This window comes from Falco rusticolus, chromosome 5, assembly GCF_015220075.1.
Source record: "Falco rusticolus isolate bFalRus1 chromosome 5, bFalRus1.pri, whole genome shotgun sequence".
Classification (NCBI taxonomy): domain Eukaryota; kingdom Metazoa; phylum Chordata; class Aves; order Falconiformes; family Falconidae; genus Falco; species Falco rusticolus.
In genome coordinates, this window is record NC_051191.1 from 81,416,376 (window position 1) to 81,440,518 (window position 24,143).

The following is a 24,143-nucleotide window of genomic DNA, read 5'->3' on the forward strand; positions in this document are numbered from 1 at the left end:
TCTGTACCCCCAAAAAATTAAAGACAACCTTCAGAGGGCAGTTACACTCATTTCTTTGTGTAGTAAGAACAACAATGAAATACAAACATGAACTACGTTTATAAAGTTTTGTTGAGAATCTGAGAAATTTGTGCTTTATGTCTCAACAGTGAATTTTATGACTGCTGTCAGTTTTTCATACGAAAAGTAAAAATACCTATGTGGGTTTTCAAAAAATGCTCACAGCCCTGGAGACCTATGTTGATCCCTCTTAAAGGAAAATAAATGAAAGCAAGCACTTTCACAGTTCATGTTTTACATCAGTAGAAAAAGCTGACATGAGGACCTGAGTTCAGTGAATATGCACAACCTTGCTCAGAAACAGGATCTTCTAAAGCAGTTAGTGATTATCTTTGTGCTTTTATCTAATATTGAAGAGGTCCCATCCCCTCTAAGATCAGAATTGTGTTCTGTTAGCTGAATCCTGCTAACAAATTAAACACCATTTTAGCTTCAATAGCATTCCAGCCAGCATGTCTTGCATTTGGTGGATGAACCAGGTGCACTGTCTCCAAAATGCTGGCACATGTTTCAGGTTACACTCGTTAATATAATGAAATGACTCTCAGGTGAAGCCATCTGTGGAAGCAGGACCTTGGGTGCTAGGGTAAATCTTGAAACAAAGACAAGGTGTATGGGGACATGCACCGCAGGGGAATGGTGCCGTGGCAGCAATGAGACACTGAGCCAATAACCAAGATGAGGATGAAGGATGTTCTGTCTTGGTGCAGCAGAACACAAATAAGCAAATCACATTCTTCAAGCAAGCACTGTCTTTGCTGTTTGCAGTCATGCAAGCTGTGTTTACAGCTGGCTGCGCTTTCTGGGTGGTTAGGACAGCTGTACGCAAAGGATGCAAGAGCAGAGGGCTTGGTTTCCAGAACTATTTGTGCCTTATGTTGCAGCACAAGTCTTTCCATCAACTCCCTGTGAGAAGAAGGAAGCCAGAAAAGCCAAGCTTGGTTTGCTCCTGCCCTTCATCTTGTGTAGACGTCCCTAGCACACAAAGCTGGTATGTTACCCGAGCAGATGATGCCGCTTGCAGTTGTGTGAGATCACTGCCTGGAACCACACTTGTTAGGAGCCTTGTTTTTCCTACAAACTGTTAAGTATTGCAAGGCTGCAAAACTACAGCACCTGAAGTCAAGAAGTGCTATTTATTTCCTGCAACTGCTAGTTTATGGAGAATTAGCAGCACTGCTTAACAACGGCAGCCAGAGCACGTTAAAAAATAACGTCTTCCTGCCAGCCCACAAGGACGGATAACGAGGTTCACCTCGTCGATACGACACGACCCAGTTCGGTAACATCCGAGTTGCCAAGGTGTGCCGTTCGCGGTACCCAAGGCTGCTCTCACGGCGCTCACCAAGCGCTCCTTCGGCTGCCCTCGGACGCGCCAGGCCCGCTGCTGTTCCCGGCGCGCGGGGCCAGGCTGCCCCCGCCTCGGAGCGCGGCTCTGCCCCTCACGCCCCGCGGCCCGGGAGGCCCGGTGGCCGGCCGAGGGTGGCCGCCGCAGGCCTGAGGGGGTAGCAGGAACATGGGCGGCGTGAGGCCTGGGGGCAGCCCCGTTACCCGCGGGGGCGGCGGGGCGGCAGTGCCCCCGCTCCTGCCGCTGCCCGCCCGGGTGGCTGAGGGCACGTAGCCAGGGCCCCGCTCTCGCCCCCACCAGCCACCAGCGGCCCAGGTGGCCGTGATGAGCCGGCGGCCGCACTCGGCGCGCAGCCCCCGCTGGGCGCGGCATTAACGGGGCCAGCGCGGGGGCGCTTCCGCCGAGCCGGCATGGACGGGGCGGGCGCGGAGGAGGAGCGGGCGCCCGAACGGCTGGGTAAGGGCCGGGCGGCGGGGCCGGCTCTCGTTAACGACCGTGATGAGCAGCAGGGTAACGACTCTGTCGTCTCCTCTTGACTGTCACCTGCACGGCGGGCCCGCAGTGGCGGCGAGGGCCGGCAGCCATTCGGCGCTGCCTCCCCTCGTGGCGCGGCGCCGGGCCCCGCCGTGCCCTGGCGGGAGGCCGCCATTTTGTGCGGGGTGCAGGGCCGGGGGTTGGGGCAATGGGCTGGCGCTCGCTCCGGTGCCTGTGGCCCTCGTGTCACCTGGCTTGTACAAACAAGCGCCTGGCAGGGTGGCAGGTGGTCAGCCCTTCGCATGGCGCCGAGGGGTTCCTGCTGCCTGTGGGTTTCTGGGCTGCTGACGCTTTACCGCCTCCACGTACAGCCCGGTTTTCCTCCTCCTTGTCTGAGCTTTCGTGGCGGACCGGGTGAAGCTGATGTTGCTGTGTGTGTGTGTTCAGGTTGTTTTGTACCGAATGCTCAACACAACCTTAAAAATCTTGCTGTCACTGTGCAAGTGGTTCCCTTGTTCCAAGTCTAAGGTGGTGGTTGTGAGAAAAAAAGAGGACTGCTTTGTTTTCAAGCACCTTCCACAGCTCAGGTGTTCTAGAATGTTCCCAGTCAGTTAAAATCCCTTCTGTTTAAGGTTATGTTTACTTAAAGGTGGGACGTATTGATGTTCAGTCTGGTCTCTTGTTATATGAATGATAGGAGAAAGAAGTGGTTTGATAACTCCCCATTTGTTACCCTGAAGGTCTGTCTTTCTCTCCAAACTTTATTTTCATTTCAGGTAATTTCTTTGGCAATCCTATGTTGCTGTCAGGCCTTCACTCATTGTTTTAGAACTAGAGACAGGAATTTATTTTCTCTCGGGAAGAATATTGCTGTAGGTGATACAAAACTCCCAGTTGTTAGTCTCTCTGCCGCAGATACAAGGTACATACGTGGTTTGTGATGTAAACACTTACTAGTGTTTGCATAAAAATAACTAAAAAGCCTTCTCAAATCAAAGCATTAAGATGAAAATTCTATTCCTGATTTGAGGCAGGTGTTGGGTGACAAAATGAATGACAAGTGAAAATGTTAGATTTTTCACATAATGAGCGAGACAAGCTCAGAGGCAGTGAGGAGGATGGTGGAAAAAGGAATTATATAGAACCTAGCCAGCTTCTGCCTTGCTCAGTTCTTGACCCTCCCCATCTGGTTATTTCATCTCATTTAACAGCAGTGGAAGCTGTTGATGTTTAACAAGATCAAATTATTATAGTTGCGTAGTTTCCTGCTTCCGTCTCTTCCCCCTCCAGCTAATTCAGTTCTCTTCATTGTGTAAAAAGCAAATTGGAAGCTCTTGGAAGCAGCCTGGCGTCCCCTCGTACGTCCATCAACTCCTCCATCTGACTGGCGGTGTGGGCTTTCTTCTCGATTAGCTAATGTTTGAGGAGAAACACTGGGAGAGAAAGCAAGTCCTTTATTTTGGTATTGTGCTAATATATATTTAAAAAGTAGGACAGAATGAAATGAAATTATTTTCAATCTTTTTCCCAAAAAATTAAACAGACACATTTCTCTGTAGGCACATAGAACTAAAATGCTGCCAACAGTCTGCTCAAACTTACCTCTTTTCAGACAGAGGTAGATACATAGTTTTGGTTCTGTTACTCTACTTTCTATCCTTTTTTGTGTGGTGTGTTTTTTTTTTTTTTTTTTTAATGTAGCAGAAATCACACAGACTCAGACATTCTGAGACAATCGGTGGGTTTTCTTCTTTTGGAAATGTATGTGCCAGCTGGGAAAGTATAATGCAGCTTTATTATTGTTGCTTATCTTAGTTGTTTTTCTTGTTGTGTTCTTTCTGAGCTGTCTTATTCAGTGTCTCTTAATGTAATGCACTTTGTGCTTTTTGTTAAACTTGGTCAGACCTCTCCACCTATTTTTGTCCTCAGCCAGCTATTTCATTCCCTGTCTTGTAAGTCTGTAAATCATAAGTGTTGTGGCTGAAGCCGCAGAAAACTAATGTATGACAGTTTAACTAGAAGTTTATACAGTTAATTGTTTTTTTGCTTGGTCAACTTTAGTATGATGGAAACAGAAACCTATATAAGTCAGAAGGTGATCTAATTCATCAAATAATCACTGCTGACAGAGTAGACCTGAATTTTGCTTGTATTTTTCTTTTGATCATTTTACTAAGGTGATACTTAATGTCTTGATAAGTCAGTCATTTGTTCTGTTCCTTATTCCAAAGACCTTTGTTATCCCCAGTGCTGTTCTGCCATGCAGCCTTCCCTTTATACTCATGTCTGGAATTAACTCTTCCTGTAGTTTACAGTTGGTTGTTGTTGCAGGCATCTTCACTCTCAGAATGAGGCTTTTCTCATCTCAGATATTTGAATATCTCCATATCGCATTCCCTGTTGCTTTCCTAGCAGCACTATGTCCTGGTGACAGTCTTAATTTTGAACTCTCTTGTTCTTTTCGCTGTTGGATTTCCTGTGTAGTGTTTTCCTTCTCACATAATTGAAACTGTCTATCCAGACACACCCCTTTTCTCAGGCCATCCAGGCACATCTGCTCAGACAATGTGCATGTGGGGTGAGGGTGTGGTGTTTTTCATTTTTTCCTTGTAGAGTGCAAGGACGAGAAGGAGGAAACATCACTGAAAACTGAGCAGTTTGTGGTAGATGCTGATGCTGCCGCTGGACAAGGTACAGGGAGCAGTGTGCTATCTGCATTCCAAAGCACAACTGTAAAGGAAGGAGCTGAGCATACCTTGGGAACAGAAGATAGGATCAGATCTGTAAAGAAGGTGGTGGAAGATGGAAGATACTGCACCCTGCAGGCAACTGGGTCAGCTCCCCAAGACTCGGTGGCACTTGACAGCCAGCTTGATCTTGCCTCTGTGTGTGGGCAGCTGTCAAATTCCCTCCGTGACATGAAGGCTGTGTCCCCACTTCCTGTGGTTGGATTTGTACCGGAGCCCACAGGTCAGTCAGGGGCACGTGAGCAGTGTGAGAGCTATTACTCGGATGGGACTGAAAAGGAGGCAAAGAAGAAAAAAAGTAATGACGGAAGTGGAATGTGGGCTGAGAAAGCATCTAGTGGAATGCCTGGAGACCTCTGCAGGCGGCGTGTGAGCAGCCCAGCTACTCGCCAATCATCCAGATGTGCTTCAGCCAACCCTGCAACTCAGCAGTCCTACAAGGTGTCTTCAGCTCTGGCATGTGGAAGTAGCCATGATGGGACCAAAGGAAAGAAAGAGTTATTTGAGAATCCAGGAATTCTGCCACCTGTGAGGAAGAAGCCACGCACCTTATATAGCGCAGGTAGATACCGGGAAACCCACTGGCACACAGTGACACTTGTAGTGCCAATGGTGCTGATGTTTCCTTCGCCATACTGAAGGCACAGCAGGTGAAGAGCTGAACTGCTCTAACTGGTATTGCAGTGCATTCTATGCTGTTAGATGTGTGAACACTTCTTAAAATAAAGGTTGCTGGATGCCTTATGTTTGAAGCATCACTAGCAATGCTCTTTGTTTTACTGTGGAAGAAGATTTTTGTTTATTTTTGTGGCTTACTTTTAAAAAAAATATCTTTTCTGTTGTTCATGTATTTCTAAGTACAGTAAAAGATGTTCTGTTTTGCCTGTCTTGTTTCTTTTGTTTGGTTTTTGCTTTGTTCTGTTTTCTTACCACGTGCTCCCCACCTCTCTCTTTCTTTGAACAATGCATCATTTCTAGAGCAGCTAGAAGAGTTGGAGAAGATGTTCCAGGAAGACCACTATCCCGACAACGAGAAGAGGAGGGAGATCGCGGCTGTGGTTGGTGTAACACCACAACGTATCATGGTAATGCCTGTGTGGGTAACAGTGCTGACGATGGGTTCTGTGCAGAAAATGGAGAGAGAGAAAATAAAGAGAGGGACTGGAACAGGGAGGAAGAGCTTGAGTAGGAAGGAAAGAGGAGCTCATGAGTAACAGGAAAGAGACTGTACCTGCCACTGGTGACAAGAGAAGGAAGAGAGCTCACAGGGATAGACATGGCACAACCAGCTACCCCACTCAAAATGTCAGTGGAGTCTGTGGTTGTGTGCTCCATCTCTTTCCATTTCCTAAGAGGAGACACATAATGGGTAGGCAATAGAGGCTAAGGAGGCTGAAGTTAATCTCTTTTATCTGGAAGATCATGGCTAACAAAGAAAACGTGTTTGGGGTTATCTTTCTGCTGGTGTCTTGTCTCTGTTTGCAATTAATCTTGCAGATTCTCTGAAAGAAATGTTTCTGGCCTCGCCTGGTGATATGTGGAGGGAGTCATTGCTGATTTGTTGCCTGTGTCCCCGTATGTAGATGGTTTCCTTTCTGAATGCATCCTTTCTTTCATTTATCAGGTCTGGTTTCAGAATCGCAGGGCAAAGTGGCGGAAATCGGTGAAGTTGAGTGTGAAAGGCAACAAAAAATACCCAACATCATCAACTCTCTCAGTCACCTTTGGGTCAGATGGTTGTGGGTGAGGGACTTACTCAGTTTTCTCATTTCTCCACAATAGATGTCGATGAATTAAACATTTTCCTTTGTCATTTCCTCTTTATGGTTAAGCTATGGAGAGTTGACCACTGATTTGAACATTGGTAGCCTGTTGGATTTCTGGGCAAAATGTAGTGGACCCTCTTAAAAGGGCTTTTGCCTGACCTGTATAGCACTGTTTTGAAATAGAACTTGAAATCGCTCTGGCTGTGTAGAGAAAGCAAGAGATGAGATAGAAAGGTGTGTGGAATCACCCGTTCATTTTTAGTTTCTGTGAGTGTGTTGGCCAGGCACTTTATGTGCACTTGGGAATTCTATTCCAGTCCTTCTCCCACCATCATTTTCCATTTCCATGGATTTTCACTTGGCAATGGAAACGCTGCTTGCTTAGTTTAGATTAGTCTTACAAAGTCGTGAGCTTCATTGAAGAAATACAAGCTAGCACCTTTCATAGGTCTGCAGGGGACATTCATTGGAGGGTGTGGGAAGGGGGTATGTGAGAGGATAGATGGTCTTTCCAGGGAGAGGGAGGGAAGGAAGAAATCGGTCTCCACAAGGAGGTATTTATGGCAATCTGGAGCAAGAGTCTTCCTGTGAGGAAAACAGAATGAAAAGATTGCAATCAAGTGGAAGTTTGGAGACCACCTGAATGATCTCATTGCACTGTCCCTGCTGCCTGTCCTTCCCACACTAGTGACCTGGGGTTACTTCCCCAAAGACTGTACGGTGTCCCTTGTGCTGTTTCTCCTTGCACTCATAAGTCGGCCAACACTTTTCCTTTCCACCTGCTAGTGTTCTAGGATTTGCTCATTCTAGGGTAGTTAGAAGAATGTATATACTTTGTTGTAACGTCTTGTCCTCTGGTCCATGCTCATACCCTTTATGTATACCTCCAGGGCACCTCTTCTGCCCATGCTTCCATTGCCTGACATTGCTCATGACCAGCCTGCCATGCTAGATGTAGACACTACAGCTGGGAACTACTCCAGCCTGCTCAGTGGACATCCTGCACCACTTGCCTCCTCCTCAGGTGAGACCCCTATCAGCACAAGTGTTTTGCATAGCTGCAGCATTAGCTGGTGGTCCTGGTATGTTCCTGCACGCTTTAGGGAAGGTCATGGGAGAGGCCTATGCCATCAGTCCAAAAATGACACCAGGTTTAACAGCTCTTTGCTAATTGAATATCTTTCAGTTGTGTATCAGCACGGTGGTGCCTCCATGCTAACGGTAAGAGCCAAATTTGCAGTCGTTATTCGTGTTTTAGGACAAGCCAGCAAGGAATTCTGAATGTGACTTTGTAAGGATACATGATCGGAGCATTCTTCCCTAATAGCTGTTTGACACTAGTACTGCTGCTCTGAATGATGATGAAAGTATTACTGCGGTTATTATGTTCTTCATGGCAGATACATACATCCCATATTTTGGTTTAGACTGTAACGTTCTGGCTACAACCTGTAGTCAAATGAGCTGTGTGAGCCTCCTTCGGGTACTCCATACCTTTCAGTCTCCAGAGGAGGTTCCTTGACTTCTCCAGCCAGCGCAATTTTCCATTTTGTGCAAGACCTTCAGGGAGTGAGTCTAGTTGTCTTAAGCATACGGGTTAATTGCTGTTGCAGTGTTGTTGGAAGTCAGTGGGGTGTGCTGTTTGACCAGTTTGCTACCTGAGCTGCATTTAAAGATTGACGGCAACCAGAGAGGATTTGTTCAATTGTGTATTCATGTGTGGAGTACTGGAGCATTCCCTAGTCAGGAGTGTTCCCTAAAGCATTTCCTATATCTGTTTATGTTTCCAAGTTGGCACAACTTGAAAATATTTCCAGACTGATGAGGACTTCACCACTTCCTTAGAGACAGATATCCCAAGCAGTAGATGTGCTGATATGTAGTAGTTGTGTGTATTTTCCTGCTGCCCCGTGTAAATCATTCTTTTGAGTTTCATGCCATTATTTCTGCCTCTTCATTGTTTTTTTAAATATACAGGGTTATCGGTATTAAGGGCAGTTCTGTACAAGTAATTTTCTAGTAACGACTCAAAGATTTTAATGTATTTTTAATAGTGCTGGTACCTTAAAAAGTATTTTGGCACTGTATTAAGCAACTGTAAGATTGTATCAATAAGCTTAGAATACTAATAAATAGATATATATGCTAAAAGTACTTAATTGAGATACTTTCTTGATACTGTAATTTAGCACTTCTGTCCTTTAAATTTGCCTCATAGTCTCAAGGCAAGGACTACTTTTGTCAATCCTATGAGCTGTTTAACCCATATGACTGTAATTCAGTTAGTTCCAGTTTTTCCACTTCTTGCAGCAGAGTAAATATGGTCAAAGTGCTTGAATAATTCACTGCTTTCCAGAATGATGAAGTAGTGCAGTCTGTATTTAATTAGATAAAGACCAAGATTTGCAAAATAATTCATTTAAAGGAAACACCAAATATCCTTATATTTCTACACTTGTATTCAGAAGTCTCTGTTCCTAAAGTACATCTGCAGGCATGCTATTTAGTTAAGAGAAAATATGTCTGTTAGAAAATAGTTTAATTCAGGGATGTGATCTTTTCACGTATCTGTATTGAGCAATTTCTTTCTGGGGAATCTGCACACTGGGATGCAGTTCCCCATGTGGAAAGCACAAGCAGTCTTTCTGATAGGGAAGAAATGTCCCATCTGAATTCTTGGTGCAACGTGTAAGGAAGAAAAAGGGCACGTGAATGTCCCTGAGGGAGGACTGGGTATGTGAGAAAATGAGTCATAAAGATAGCTGAGTTTTTACTCCTTGAGTCCTTTGAACTTGCTGCTGACTGCCACCTATTGCATTTACTGTGTATGCATCTAGCTTTTATGAAACGCATGCTTCCTTTGTCTGAAACCCTTGTATCTTCATTGTGAAGATACCCCTGTATCTTGATGTGTGAAGATGAGAAAGTACTTCATTCTACTAGATCTCTGTAAGGGAGCAAGGTTCCTCTTGTTTTCTTTAAATCGTGCTGGGCAAGAAGTAATGAAATCTATTTGTGTCATCTAAGGCTGGTGAATACTTTCCAGATACAGATCTGTTTGGAAAAAAAAAGTACCTTTTTTAAATTACTTTTCAGAAAAGAGGCATGCTTTATTAATGCATGGAAACTGTGAGGTTTGGTGATTGGTTTTTAATCTGGTTGCCTGATGGAAGAGAGGAATATGGTGTGTGTAGTGAGCCACACGCTGTCTTTGTTTATAAAACCTACCCTACCCTCTAAATCTGTTTAATCAAACTTGACGGATGGTTGGAGTCTTAAAAATTACATTCCTACAAGTCACGGGAGAACTGGTGCCTGGGCAGCGTAGAGACCTATGTTAGTGTTCCTGCTGTGCTGAGGGAAGACTTACTGGGTGTAGAGTCCTCACAGAAGAGATCTGTGTGGCACAATCACACAAAAAGCTTCAGTCCCACTTACTAGATGCAGGATAACACAGCAATAGGGAATGAAACTTGCTTTTTTTTGTTATCTAGCATTTCACAGGCAGACTTTTCTTTAATAATGAAAGCAGAAAATGAAACGGGAAAAGACACACAACGTGACTTTTGAATTCATTCGGCCTCCTTGTTCAGAAAGAAAGCTTGCCAATAAATAGGGCCATCCAGGCTTCACCTGTTTATTAGAATATTTCAGAAAATGAAGAAGATAAAACTTGGATAGGATAAAATCCAAACTAACAGAAGCAAAAGAGGGAACAAATTAATGAAAAAGGTAATCAATTTACAAGGCAAAAATAGTTGCTTAGTAGACGTGGCCCTGTGGAAACAGCTCATGGCAAGTTTCAGCAAAATAATTTGTGACCTGTGCATAATGGTGTAGTTGTACACAAAGGTCGTGGCCTAATGGAGTGGCTATTCAGGTGCTTTCCTTGGTAGCAGTGTGTTTAACCGCTTTCAGCAGGACAAAGATATTATTTAAGTGCATGAGAACGGTACAGTCTGTTACCTGATACCTTTGGAGAGTGTTCAGTGCTGCCTTTTCTATTGTTTTTCCTTGCTCTAGCCAGTACTTCTGACTGTTGGTTTATGTTTGTTTGTTTGGTTTTTTTTTAAAGTCCCATTGTTTTGCACTGTTCTCCAAACAAGCTTGTGAAAAATGCCAGCAAATTGTATTTGAGATGTATTCTACCTTGCTGGCAGTTACGGCTTCTGATTTTGATATTAGCCACACTACTTGCCATAAGAGCCTTCTTGAATTCAAAAATTTCAGTCTTGAGGTTGCTTTGATCTTAGTATTGGTTTTTTTACTACTTTTGCTAGAGAGATAGCGTGCTTTAAATTAATGGAGTTATTTTTGACATTTACAGTTATTTGAAGTTTTTCTTGTTTTTTCTGAGATTCTTATGGATCTATATATCCTTGACTATATATATATACGTTGACTTAAAATATTGGCCTATGTTTTCTTCAGAGTTGACTGTTTAGAAAGTAAAGTTACTTTCTATGCTTCTGGTTTGTGGGAGGAGGTTTTTCTGCCCCAATGCTGCTTTTGCAGGAAATACTTTATTTCATGCGGCTGTCTTGCCGAGAACATGTCAGGAGCCCAGGCTGTGCTTGTAGCTCTTCCATAAATAGCAACGATCATTCAGTGGCAGAGATGGGATTGTAATGGCAATCTTCGGAGCAGTTGGACAAAGTTGGATATGATCTGTCAAAGAACGGTAAAGAAATTACAAGCTCTAATGATTTCACTTATAGGATTCTGGCTTTTGAACAAATTACTTGAGAGCTGATGATGTGTAGCTGACATGGCAAACAAGAGTCATACCTTTTAAACAAGTGGTAGGTTCTGGCCTACTGAAAATCCAGAAGAGGATCAGACTGACACACTTCTCAAAGCAGCGCAGTTAGAGACTGACGTTGGTTTACTGATCTTTAGTCCATTAAATGAAGAATGCCATTGCTCCTAAGTTTGATTAATATTTTGTCTACTTTCAAGATGTCATTTACAAGATAAACATATTTTCTTATAATTTCAAGAAGAGGAGGTACCTATGAGAAGCTTTGCAATGGCCCTTAATGTTCCAGTAAATGCTGCAATTACACAGGCATGTTTCTTTAAAAGAAACTGGATTGGATAGTGTATGATGTAGAGATTCATAGTTAATAGAGCCTTTTGCTGAACTCTTCATTTGATGCTTGGGAAAACAGCCCTAGAAAGTAGACCATCTGAGGTTAGACTGGTTGCTCAGCCTGTAAACATCAGCTGCACTGTGCCCAATAGCGGTGGGCTTGTTAAACAGCTACAATCCTGGCCTCCAGCCACCCAAACAGTCTGCAAACAGCTGCATAGTCAACTGCCGGAATCGTTGCAGGCACCTCGTACCAAGGCCTTCTGGAGTCAACGTAGTAAGTGCTTGACTAAGAAAGTCCTGTATGGCTGATGTCAAGAGGAGAAGCTCCGATGCAGATAGGTGTCACTCAAGTAACAGATCTTGTGCGCGTGATGTGGTCTGTTAACAACAGTGAAAGGAGCTTCCTGCAACATAGTTGCACAGTTGAGACCTGCCCTGTTGTAAGCTCATGGACACCTCTCTAGACTAGGCCTTAGTTTCCTTCAAGGCTGGTGAAAATCGGTCATCCTGACAAAAGTATACACCTCCGTTTTTGTTCATTTAAGACTCTGTCCCATTCATTGAAAGCTGTTTGCATTAAAGAGTGGGTCTCTTTTAACTCTGCTAGGATGTTGAGGAAGCACCGATAGTAGGGGAGGAACAGCTGTGTAGCTGAAGACTTAGAATAGCCATTCTTGAGTTAAGTGTAGCGCAAGGACTGGTTCAGAGATCTGAAGTTGCAGATTATTAATTTGCTCTCCAAAAATTCCCAAGGTTGTCTCATGGACTGAAAACACAGAAGTAATGGAAATTATAAGCAAAAATTCCCCTGTTCGCTGGAAAGTCTTCTGAATCTCTCTACGTCAATGTCAGGAAGAACAACAGAAATGTAAAATGATCAAGCCAATGATCAGAATTCATCATCGAGCAAGATGCTGGAATCATCTAAATATAGTGTCAGATTTAGCAGATATTACTTGTCTAGGAATTTTTTATTCTTACTGCATTTGTGACTTTATTCGGAAGATACAAATTCAGTGTCTGTCTTTGAAAGGACAGAGAAGTAGAGGAAACTTCAGAGAAGGCTAAACCAGCTCTTTGGAGGCCAAGTGTGCTGTTTTCACGATCTCATTGCCTGTGGGTCTCGTTGCCATGATCCACAAAGATTATCTGCGCTTTGGTGCTGCAAATATTTGAAAAAACACAACTTAATTCTTAGTAGGTGTGAAAGTGCGTTTAGAAGTGACCTCCTTGGCTATGTTGTTAACGCTTCTTGTATTCATCCGAAGCAAGACTTAAGGCCATCTGCAGAATAGTAATCCAACTGTCATTATTGAACTGAAGCTTTATCTGGATAGACTCTTTTTCAGGTAAGTGGTGCCCCACATGGCTGCTGTTTCATGATGTTTGTGTGAACCGCTCCATTCTGGGACAGAATGGTAAGGAGAACTTACGTGCAAATGAAGGTGGTTTTTTGTGAAAAAAAAACAACAAAAAACCAAACAAACCATAAAGAGATCTTCAGCTTCAGTTCAGGCTAAGCCATTTTGAATTGTGAGGAAACTAAATGTTGTCTTGACCAGTGCTTTGTTCGGTGGGACTGGATCTGTGCTGTGTCAAAAACCAGGAATGTGACAGGTGCATCATAGATGCTGCCTGACAGAGAAATAACATGTTCAAATAGAAAAACTAAACCACTGAGAATTGGCTGGGCGCGTGAATGCTTTAGAGATGTCATCCTAGATCTTGCTCTGGTTTTCTAAATGAGCCCAAAATCAGGGCTATTCAAGTTTTCATTGAAACGTCATGACTCCCTCTTTCCATAGTTGCAGAGAACTGAAAAAAATGTGCTGTGGGAAGATGTGATAAGATAGATGCAATCGCACAATCTGGAAATGGTGCTGCAAGGTGTTGAAGTGGAATCTCCTTATCAGCTCTGGTCATGCATTCCAGAATGCTCTAAAGATTGCTTATGCTTGCAGTGGCAGCTTTAGGTTTTACATTTAAGGCCTTTGATTCACACCTGGTGGAGTGCATTTGGTGTTACTCTGTATGCATGCAAGGATGAAGTACAGCTGTAAATTATCCATGCAGCTGGCTTTCCCCGAGTGCTTTACAATGTGTGGGAGTAGACCAACTTCAACTGAAGAGTCAGTGATACTGTCTCATATCTGCTTCATCCTTGTGCTGGTTCAGCCTAGCTAGACTTGAAGAATCATTTCAAATTATCATGCACACCTGATGGTTACACTTCTCAAGAAATAGTTTGCTATTTGGCATAATAAAAAAGAATCTTGTTCTCTTGCACCATGTGCAAGCTTCTTGAACTTCTGTATATACTTGTTACTCTGATCACTACCATACATGATTCTGACCTTTTCATTTCCTATATTGTCCTCTTTCCACAGAGGCTGTTCTGTAGGAAACTTCCTCTCTCCTTTTCCAGCAGTGACTGAGGAGACAGGTCACCAAACAAGATTCCAGCAATGAAATGGTGTTGGTTTCATTTCCATCTCCCAGCTTCTCTTTCCCAAAGCCCTTCAGCTGACATCTCAGCTTTTTTAATTTTTTATTTTTTTTTCTTCTGGCATGACTCATCAGAGGCCAAACCAGGAGTGAAAATTTGGTTAAAAAATGGCCTAGACAACAGATCTCTAAAGGCACGTTTTTGTTTCTTTCAAGCAACAGTTAGATTTTTCAAATGGGTAATCTGTGCAGCACACTCTTCCCAGAGGACAGTAGAGATGGAAGATGGCTGGGGGATTGTTCTTGGCTTTTTTCCAAGAAAGTACTTTGCTTCATTTGGCTGCCTTCTTGAGACCTGAATAAATCCAGTATGCAGAGACTGAAATCATGAAGGTAATTTTATTTAACCAATAAACATCATCTTCTGTTCCAGAGAGCTTGCTACTATTCCCTTTTGCTTCCCAGCAGCAATGCTGGTACATGTTTACTTTTGTTCCCATAAGTTAACCTCCACTCTTTGACTGGCATCTCGCTTTTCTGTTCTGCCACTTGTCATTCCTCTGCTAGCTCCTTTTAATTTTCAGTATGACAACATAGCATGACAGTCTCTCTTTTTATTCGCAGTCTCCTCAGTGGCTGGAATGGTGGCCCCATGTGAAGCAGCTCAGACAAAGGTGTTACAACAGCTCAACTTGAATTCCAGCAGAACGGAGTGCTCCCTTAGTCTTCCCAGTCCTCCGCCCATCCGCAGGGCCAGCCTACCTCGCAGCCTGTCCTTTGACCCCCACAGTCATATTGCTCCCTTGATGCTGGACACTCCCAGCAGTGAATGCAGCTTGTCCAGTCAGGAAAACGGCTCCGGGCAGGCCTTCAATTACAGCATCCAGAATCAAGGGTAGGAACAGATGAGATTGTCTTTGAGGGAGAGGAAAAAAGTCAACCGCAGGAGCAGACTGAGGAGGGTGAAGGTGGGACACGGGGCAAGGAAAGAGGTCGAAGCATAAGTGAAAAGGTGGATGTGGGAGTGAGAATGTCCTTTAAATGGAGTAGGGAAAAGCGTGTCATGTGTGCAGTAGCACAGGGCACCTGCTATCAGAAAAATGATACCTTTTGATCAGAGTGCTTTCAGAATTGCATGCCTGTCAAGTGAAGGTGGGGTTCAGAAGCAAAGTGGAAAGGAGTCCTTGTGAGAGGCTGTTTTAAGCATTGGGGCATGCATTGGAGAGTGGGAAGAACTGAAGGAAATGTAATCCCCACTAACGTACATTGTTAAAGAATTGTGTTGTGAATGCACTTGGCTCAAGTGGTTTCTGTTGCCCTTGTCCTGTGCCTGGTATTTGGGAGGAAGGGTTGGAGTCAGATCAGGGTTGAAGTGGCTATCAAGCGGAAGATACAACAGTTGTTTATTGTACAGGTTGCTGTAGCTGCTGGTCCTACTTGGATCTCTGAATTGCCTCTCTCCTTGCTCTCTGCAGCTTGAGTTCACCAGTTCCCTGCAATTATCCTGAGCAACTGGAATCAGGAGGTGACCTAGAGACCACGTACTGTCAGTACTGCAGCCAGGGTGGAATTTACCAGCTGCCCCCATATCCTGAACAGCACCAGCTCTCCCAGTTCCACCATCTGCCAGGTCACCTGGCCAGCAGTGTGCCCTCCAGTGTCCACCTCGCTCCTACAATGCTGCCCGAGTCCCACAGAGATTTCCTTGCCTTACCCGGTGACAGTGGAGTTGTAACCTGTGGGGCAGCAGGAGCCACACAAGGCTACATACAAAACCACATGGAGGGACAGCTGTTGTTACAGGAGCCAAATGAAAACTCAGGTAAAGGTCTGAAATATTTTGATGTCTCACTGCTCTGGAGTAACTGAACAATTCCCTGAAATGTTCAGGATGATCTGTGATTTTACTGATAACTGTAATGGAAAGAAGGAATGTGCATATATGTGCACAAATATATATATATGCTGCCCATTTTTTTTTAATTTCCTTGTATGCTTTTTTTTTTTTTAAGTGCTGAGTGACCGGTTAATTTGAATCAAAAATTACTAGATAGGCTGCATGTCATGAGAGTGTTACTATGTAACTATGTCAGGTGGTTCTTTGTCTGGAATGGAGAGCTAACTTTTTCAGGGGTGTACTGTTGTGTAAACTAACATGCTTTTGGTGTAAGGGGGTGTGGGTCAAGGGTGCAAAGTGAAAAAGATGCCACAGGAAATGGAATAGTTGGATACAGCGAGAACAACAGGTTTTTAACTCTGCTGGGCTTCTGCAGAAACCATTTTGAAAGAATGCTATGTATGTTAGGGTAGCACAAAAAAAAAAAAAAAAGAGGCCAACAGAGTATGGATATAGCTTTTTCTTCCTCTGACATAAATTTGCAACACCACTTAAAGCAATTCAGCATAATTTTCTCAAAAGTAACTAGGTAAAAGTGGTGGTCAGTCTCCTTGTTTTGTGTCAGGGCTTTGTGTTTTCAAGTTGTTCAAGCCCAAGTACAACCAAAATATAAACTATTACAGTTACTTGTTTGGACTGTCAAGTTTGTTAAATTAAGCTTGTAGTCCAAAAAATACATCTCTCTTTTTATAAGAGAATAAAGAGTTATCACGCAACAAATGCTACTGCTGTTTTTGTACCAGTTTCGTGGACCTTGTCAGGGAGAGAAGTCTGACTCACAGGCTGATGGGTGCAAGCTGGCTCATGTTTATTTACGCTGTTCATAGCTAACATTCTGCAGAATAGGTTGGCAGCACCTGTGCTCTCTAGCGCACTTGGCCTGGTTCTCCTCTCTGGTTGCAAGGCATAATTGTTACTTTCTGTGGTTTTTCAGTTTGAAGTGCCAGAAGTAATGACAGGGCTGTGTTCCAGCACACCAGATTAATGTTTGGTGCCGTGATCATGCTATAAGCATGATGCCAGAAGTGTGTGTTGCATGCCTTGGGGTATGTCGTGCAAGCAAAAAGGGATGTGGAAAGTTGCAAGCCTTGTCAGGATTGATAAAATTGGAGGATTTTTGAAGGAGCAGAGGCAGAGTTGATGTTCTCTTATTCCATACTTCTGTCTGGAGCACAGTCAGCAACATGTGGCTCTTCTGTTCAAGGAAGGGATCCTATGGCTGTTATGCAGGGCCTGGGGTTCCAGCAGTGCAATGGGGAGGGAACCAACCTGTCAGTTCAGACACACCCAGAATTCTTACTTCAGCATGAAGCAAGCAAGCAGTTTAGTTGAATTATAGATATTAATTAAAAAACATTCCTGCTTCCTGCAGCTTTTATAAATGAAAGTGAGGATCAGCATTCAGCTTATGCTTTGCAGAACTAACTTGGAAAATAGGAGTGGAGGAAAAAAACTTAGGTGTGTGTGTCTCTAATGCCACTATGTAGACTCGGCATCTGTGCTGAAGTGTCATCCTGGTTTTTAGATTCTTAACAGTGCTATGAACTTCCTATGTTTTTCTTCCTAATAACTATGTTTTGGATAAATACACTTCAATTTAAACAACAAAGTTAACCTTTGTATGTGTGTGATGTCTGCTCTATTGCAGTAACCATTTAGGCCTAACTGTAATACTGTATTTGCACTGAGCATGCTCTCTTAAGCACAGCGTACAGTCGTTTACATATACGTGACTTTAATCCTCTTTTCTGTATTTTCTGTATCCTGTCCTTTGTTGCTTTTTTCTCAGCAGGCATTGCTGCTTATGAAGCTGTCCCCTGGAGTGATTTCTGCATGCAGGGAGCTCCATTCTCCAACCAGCTGCACTCACGAATGCAGTTTTCTAGCACAGCCGGAGGACAGTACTTCACAGAGCAGATTTCCTACACTCAGCCACCTTGCCTGCCCTCCTCACCGTGTTTTCTTCGAGTGCCCAATGGAACAGCACTGGGATCCATGCCACATACTGGAAAACAAAAGGGAGTGACACCACCAGGCCAGAGTTCATACCAGAACCACCAAACAGAGCCAGAGTTGACATCGCTTGTTGAAAGAGAGGAAGCAGAGAGTAGCAGCAAGAAAGGAGAGACTATTGCTGGTAACTGAAAGGCCAGCTGTGGGGTTTTTTGGGTTTTTTTGTGGTTTGTTTTTTTTTTTTTTTTGTGAAGGGGGGGATACGGAAGGAGTTCCAAGACAGCAGTAGCTTCTCTGAATGAAGGATCAAAACTGGCATGAATGGGAATGGGACATTTCCACCCCACCTCCTCCACCCCCGGGCTGCTGTCAAGATGGGTCCCATTTTCCTATACCTAGTTCTTGAAGCCATTGTTTTTTAGAAATGGGGACTTAGAGGTCAGTCAAATGGTGGCAAATATATCAGGTGTCAGACAGAGCTGAATGGCTACACAGGACAGATTATTTCTGAGGTTTCCAGAGGCATAGACACTTCTACTTCAAAGCAGAACTTCTTGAGCAAGAAGGGATAGGGAAGGAGGAAGGAGAGCCTTCTGTTTGGATTTCCATTTTCAGACTTTCATTATGAAAACAAAATTACCTTTCTCTGGGTTTGTTGAAAGGGTGTCATATGCCTTAAATATTGTTTTTGTGTGTCTAGTTTTGCAATACAAAGCATTTGCAAAAATTAAAGATTTTCTGTGTCATGTGAGATCACATTTTCTTATGAATCTGTTTTTTCTTCAGAAATTAAAGAGGAAACTAATGACTGATGCTGCTGCACTCTGACAAGAAAACAAAGGAAGAGGAAATGTTGCCATTTTAAACTGTGCACAACAAGAAGAGATAAAAAGAGATGAGAATAATAGTATTTGCAACAGAAGCACTTTTTGGTTTCTTTTTTTGGGTTGTATTTTTTTTTTTCTTGTTGACATGATTATTTTCCTGCTGAGGAAGGAAGCAGGGAAATTTCAATCAATAAAGGCTTCTGCTTTGTGGTTTTTGCAAATCTCCTGACTTGATTCTTCTTAATGAATTCTAAACTTAAGGAGCACACAGACAGGAAAGAGCTGACAGGCACCAGAGTCCCATGGGTAGGTGGAAATTCCAGATGATGCAAGAGTCAGAAGGTATGGCTGGTATCCTGAAACACATGGGAATAGAGCCACGGAAGAATAAGACATATGCAAAACAGGGGGTGGAACTCCAGCAACTACACCTAATTTTAGGGACTCCAGACAGGGAAAGAAGTGGTGTTGGAGTCTACCATTGGTTTGGTGTTTACTAGCCTTGTTTCAGTACAAAACTCTAACAAGAAATGGCAGCAAAACGGTAACTATAAATGCTGGTAGTGAAACCAGATCCTTATCAGTTATTAATTGGCTTAGCATCCCATTTGAATTGTAGATGGGTGTGAATGTCGGAGGATTGCATTAAAATTTTCTTGTGAATTAGTTTGATAGCTTAAGTATTTAATGGGTACCACTTAATTGAGTTACTTGGCTATCATCTCTGGGTCTGACCCAGCAGTTTATTGCTGAGGTGGCTCTGTTATTTCAGAAGGGGTTAAGCTCTCTGCTGGTTTTTGGTTAATGTGGGTGAGCCTTGCATTTACATCTGCATGCTGCTAGGATGTGTTGAAGTTAAATCCGATGGGATGTTTCATAACTGTGGCTTTTCTATCACATTCCTCAAATCTTACTGTGGGAATATCGCACTGCAGGGTTAGCAGGAGCAGTTCAGTAGAGCAAGTGATCTTGGCTTGATAGTCTCAGCTTCTGCTTTACCTGGGACTGTCAGCCTGGGAAACAAGAGAAAATACATCTTTCAAACCGGTGGCGGCACTGGCAGAGGACTCAAGTGAAGAGATTATTCACTCTGGTACATAAATGGCTGCAGTCTCTAGGAACTGTGGCTCCCAAATGAGCTTTAACCACCTGAAAGTGTGGGATGTATCATGTGAGTGGCTAAAATGTATGTTAGGCTCCCACCGTGTCCTTGTGAGGAAAGACCATGATGATGTAGGGCGCTGGAGGTGTATTTCCTTTGATACTTTCTGTGTTTATCCCCAAGTCTTTCCACTGTCATTTGGACGCAGGCAAGGCCTGAATAATTCTTATATTTACAGTGATCTGGGTGCCCCTTCTGTACCTTGTGAAATTAAGTGTTACCGGGTCTTTTGTTTCAATTTCTTTGTAGTCTAGTCATAAAGAGTGTCTGTCAGGAGCTGAATGCTGCTCCTCCGCTCCTTTTTCTTTCTCCTGTATATTGTAAAACACGGTTTCATCTCTGGCAGTGGCGGAAGACTGCTGAAGACTAAGCAGTATAGTCAGGGACAGATTATATCATGAATCTGCAGATTTGTGTAGAGCTTCTGGAATTTCCATTTCCTAGAGGAAAAGTTTATTCTTGTCTGTAACAAGCTAAAGAATTGGTAGGGAACGTGCATTAGTTCACACTTGTTTCACTCATCCACAGCTGAACAACCTGAACCAGTATTTCCAAGAGGTGTGAATAGGAATTTTTATTGCAATTACAAGTACGCTTTGAAAACTCTTAGTGGTGATGACAGCAGAATTCTTCATAGCTAGGGCTGTGAACCAACCTTTCCAGGAGATGGAGAGGACAAAACCAACAACGGAATGCCAACTTGTGTGCCCCTACCTTCCCTTTCTCCTACAGTAAAGAAAATAATAATTTTTTGAAAAACTTATTTTCAGAAATAAGCCTTTTAGATATTGTCTGGTGGCAGAATTGTGCAGCCAGCTGGCATATTCTGCTCATGACATTTCCCATAAAAATGTCATTTGGACATTCAGGATCGCCAAGTGCTATGTGATACAATTTCAAAAAATTGGGGGGTTAAATGAGCACAGTCAAGTTATTGAAATGGAAAATCTTTTGCGCTCAAGCTTTTAGATAAAATGTGGGCTTCTTTGGGAGTGGTTGCCGAGGGGAATGGTTTGTTTCATTTCCATACTTGTACCTTAAACTTGCCAGGTCCAACTGGACTGGGCTGGAAGTTCTGAACTGAAATTTCTTTCATACTGCTGTTAACAGCTGGAGGAAAAGGTGGGTGCCTGAGAGAATGCAGCTGGCCAGATTCATCCCTTCTGTGTTCCACTGACTTTGTGGGAGCTGAACCAAGGTTAATCTACTCTGCAGGTACCAGACTTTTTTTTTTTTTTTTTTAAAGCCAGTGCTGCCACTGGCAGAAGCAGCAACAGCCCTTGATCATGTGCCAGGTCGCCCACCAAGGTGCAGAGGCTTGCATAATTGTGTGAGCTTCTCAATTACACCTGCAACACACACTGCAGAAGTATCTTGGAATGGCATCCCTCCTTAATCTCCTTGTGCCATTCCCCCTGCTCCAACTTACTTTCAGTGGAATTGCCTATATGTTGCGCAGACACCTTGGGTTTAGGCCCCAGTGTGCTTTTAGTGGGTATTTCCTTTGCATGTCGAGTCTCCAGAAGGCTCACTTTGTTAGGATGGCAGGATCAAAATTCAAAATGTCATGGCTTTCTGACTGTGGCATCTCCGCCTTCAAAGTGAAAACTGTTTTGCCTCCATATCGTAATTTTAGCCAGAAGCACCAAGCCAAGTAAGCAGAATTTTGAAGCAAGTCAGACTTATTTCAAATGGACATAGCTGGGTGCATTACCAAGTATTACCGTGGGTTTTTTCCGAATTAATGAAGAGGTTTTATAAGGTGGAAAGCCAAATTGTGGGTGTGTGTTTTTGTGTCGGACTAATTCAGCACCATTGTTGTAAGACTGGAAATGAGAGCGAGGATATTGTTTCCACCGAAGGAAAGCGACTGTAAGGTTTTGTCTGGTTACCCAAAACGTGACCGTTCAGCTGAACAGTACAATCGTGCACACACATATGCATATCTATCCACTGTATTGCATATTTTAACATAATTAAATGGTCCATCTTCTGCTACTTCTAAACAGCTGATGTATAAACAGGTAAATTTGGTACATTAACCTTTTCCTATGTGCCTTAGCCAGCCAGTAGACATTATTTTCTACAAACAAGTCCTGTGTTATGTGGTGAGAGCACATAAAACCTCATGAACTAACTCTTCTGTTTTAGTCAAAAGGAGAACTCTTTTCTTACAGGCTTCTTAGTTTCTGTAAAGCAGGATACATTAGAAACTATCAACATTTATTCAGTTCAGCAGTTGAAATTCCCAAGGTATTTTTTGCATTGCTTATTACAAAGATTGCTACAAATCGCGTAAGAAAATAATCTATTGCTGAATGGTAAAAGTTGATTTTTCTTTGAATGGCTGTGCTAAGCACAAGAACAATGCATCGCAAATAAAAAATAAACCCCAAATCCATTATGTGACAGTGCTGTGCATCTTCATAGCTAAATGCTGACAAGCATGGAAAACACCTGTGATACCTCATTTAGCTTAATGATAATCATACCTTCGGAACTGATAATAAATCTGCCAGATGAGATTGCACAGCATAAGACACACAATGTAAGTCATCAAAACCAATACTGAGGGAGTCCAGGACACATTGCTTAGTCTTCTTGTGTCCCCCACGTGCCCCCATCTGCATGATCCCACCAGACAAGGGATGGTCGATCCTGAACATTAAGCCAACAGCTTCAGAGAGACCAGGGTTGTGATAGCAGCCTGCTAAGGGTTGTCGCCGGAGATGTGAACTGCAGGAAAGCGTTTGATTTTATGGCAAGGCAGCTGTAAATAGCCAGGAGCTTTAAGGATCCAGTTACATACAGGCATATAAGCTATCCCCTTGGGATACTTGTGCCCTCTGTGCTCACTGTATATTTTTACAGCACCTAGAACAAGGAGGTGAAGTTCCTCCCTTGGTTTCTTTTCAGGAAGTTTGAGCAAAGTGTGGATAAGAGAGAAAGCTGCAGCCCGTTTCACCTGCAAAGTGTACCTCTTGGGTCCACCTTGCCTTCTGGTCCTGGGGCAGGGAGGGAGCCCCACTCCACCAGTGATCCCTGCCGCAGCAGAGGGGCTGAGGCACAAGCCTCCATGCAGATTTTGGGAAGGAAACCGGTTTCCCTTTCTTCTGCGGGAAGATGATTTCATCCTTGCCTTTCCCCCTTTAACAGGGAAATAACATGGCTGGTTCTCCTCCACACAGCTGCTTGGGGAAGCTGGGTGGTTGGGTTTTTTTGGCTTGGGATTTTTTGGGGGCCAGGCAGCCTTGCGTGTTCCTGCATGAAGTCTCACCTGCCTGCCTGGGGGCTGGGGCAAAGGCTCAGCATCTTCCATTTGTGCCCAGGCTCTTCCTCGTGCCATGTGCAGCTCCAGAAGGTGTCATAAAATCAAAACATTGCCATTCATGGTAATGGAGAGTGAAGAGAGCCTGTGCAGAAACTGGTGGGAGAAGGTCAGAGAAAGAAAAGAGCAGCAATGGGAGAGAATAGTAAGAAATGGGGAGGAGAAACAGATGTGAAAAGGCATGTTGTGTGACCGTGTTCGAGCAGTGATGGGTATCCTGAGTCCACGAGCAACTCCAGTTCATTAGAAATGTGTGTCCATGCGACATCCCTGCTGCCAGTGCCCCTGCTGCCTGGCATCTCCTCCAGCTGTGCCCGTGCACTTTCATGCCACGAGTGACCAGTGGGCTTCGGGCTACCTGGCTGTCCTGCAGCAGTCTGTGCTGGCAGAGGGGTGAGCCGGGGCCAGGGGCTGCCAGTCACCTTTTATATCTTGGGTTTTCATGCTGAGATTGGCATGCTGAGAGATTACACGCCCGACCTCTGAGGTCATCTTTGCATTTCGCTGAGGAGCACTTCAGGAACCCTTCTTGTAAGCCAGTGGCTTCTGGGCACCTGCTTAATTCGAGCCTCTGTTGGGAAGAAGGAGCCAAAATCTGGTTTACTCAAAGAGCCGTATTGGGAGGGGGTCTGCACCCCAAGCGCAGGCTCTGTGCTCTGCTGAGGGGCTGCTGGGCTGGCTGGAGCACGCCCTGGCCAGCTCGCCAGGCCCCCACGAGGAGCGGTACCCCATGCCCACCGGCTCCGCCTTGCACTGGAGGTGCCCTCGTCACTGCAGCACAAACACCCTCCGTGGAGCTGACGCTCGCCCAGCCGCTGCCACCAGCCTGAGCTGGCGCGGGGAAGCTGCAGGCTGCTCTCTGCCATCCCACGCACGGTGGCAGCCTGTTCTGCCGGCTCTGCTGTTTGCGCTCGCTCCGTTTGCGACAACAAAGGCTGAAAATATTTCTCATAATTTCTGTTTGCAGTTCTCTGCAGAAGAGTCATGGGTTATTTTTACAGCAACCTTCCATTTTGAAAAGCACCTTCCCATTGTGTGATG

At 44.1% G+C, this 24,143-nt stretch overlaps 1 protein-coding gene across 1 annotated transcript; it reads left to right on the forward strand.

Annotated features, from left to right (window-relative positions):
* Window positions 1–1,929: 1,929 nt before the first annotated feature.
* Window positions 1,930–18,833, forward strand: NOBOX (NOBOX oogenesis homeobox). The gene is made up of 9 exons (XM_037387574.1): window positions 1,930–3,344; window positions 4,496–5,191; window positions 5,608–5,714; window positions 6,254–6,372; window positions 7,286–7,419; window positions 14,560–14,830; window positions 15,411–15,757; window positions 17,622–17,969; window positions 18,572–18,833. The coding sequence occupies exons 1-9, from the start codon at window positions 3,299–3,301 to the stop codon at window positions 18,595–18,597; spliced, it is 2,094 nt and encodes a 697-aa protein (XP_037243471.1). The 5' UTR covers window positions 1,930–3,298; the 3' UTR covers window positions 18,598–18,833.
* The last annotated feature ends 5,310 nt before the right edge of the window (window positions 18,834–24,143 follow it).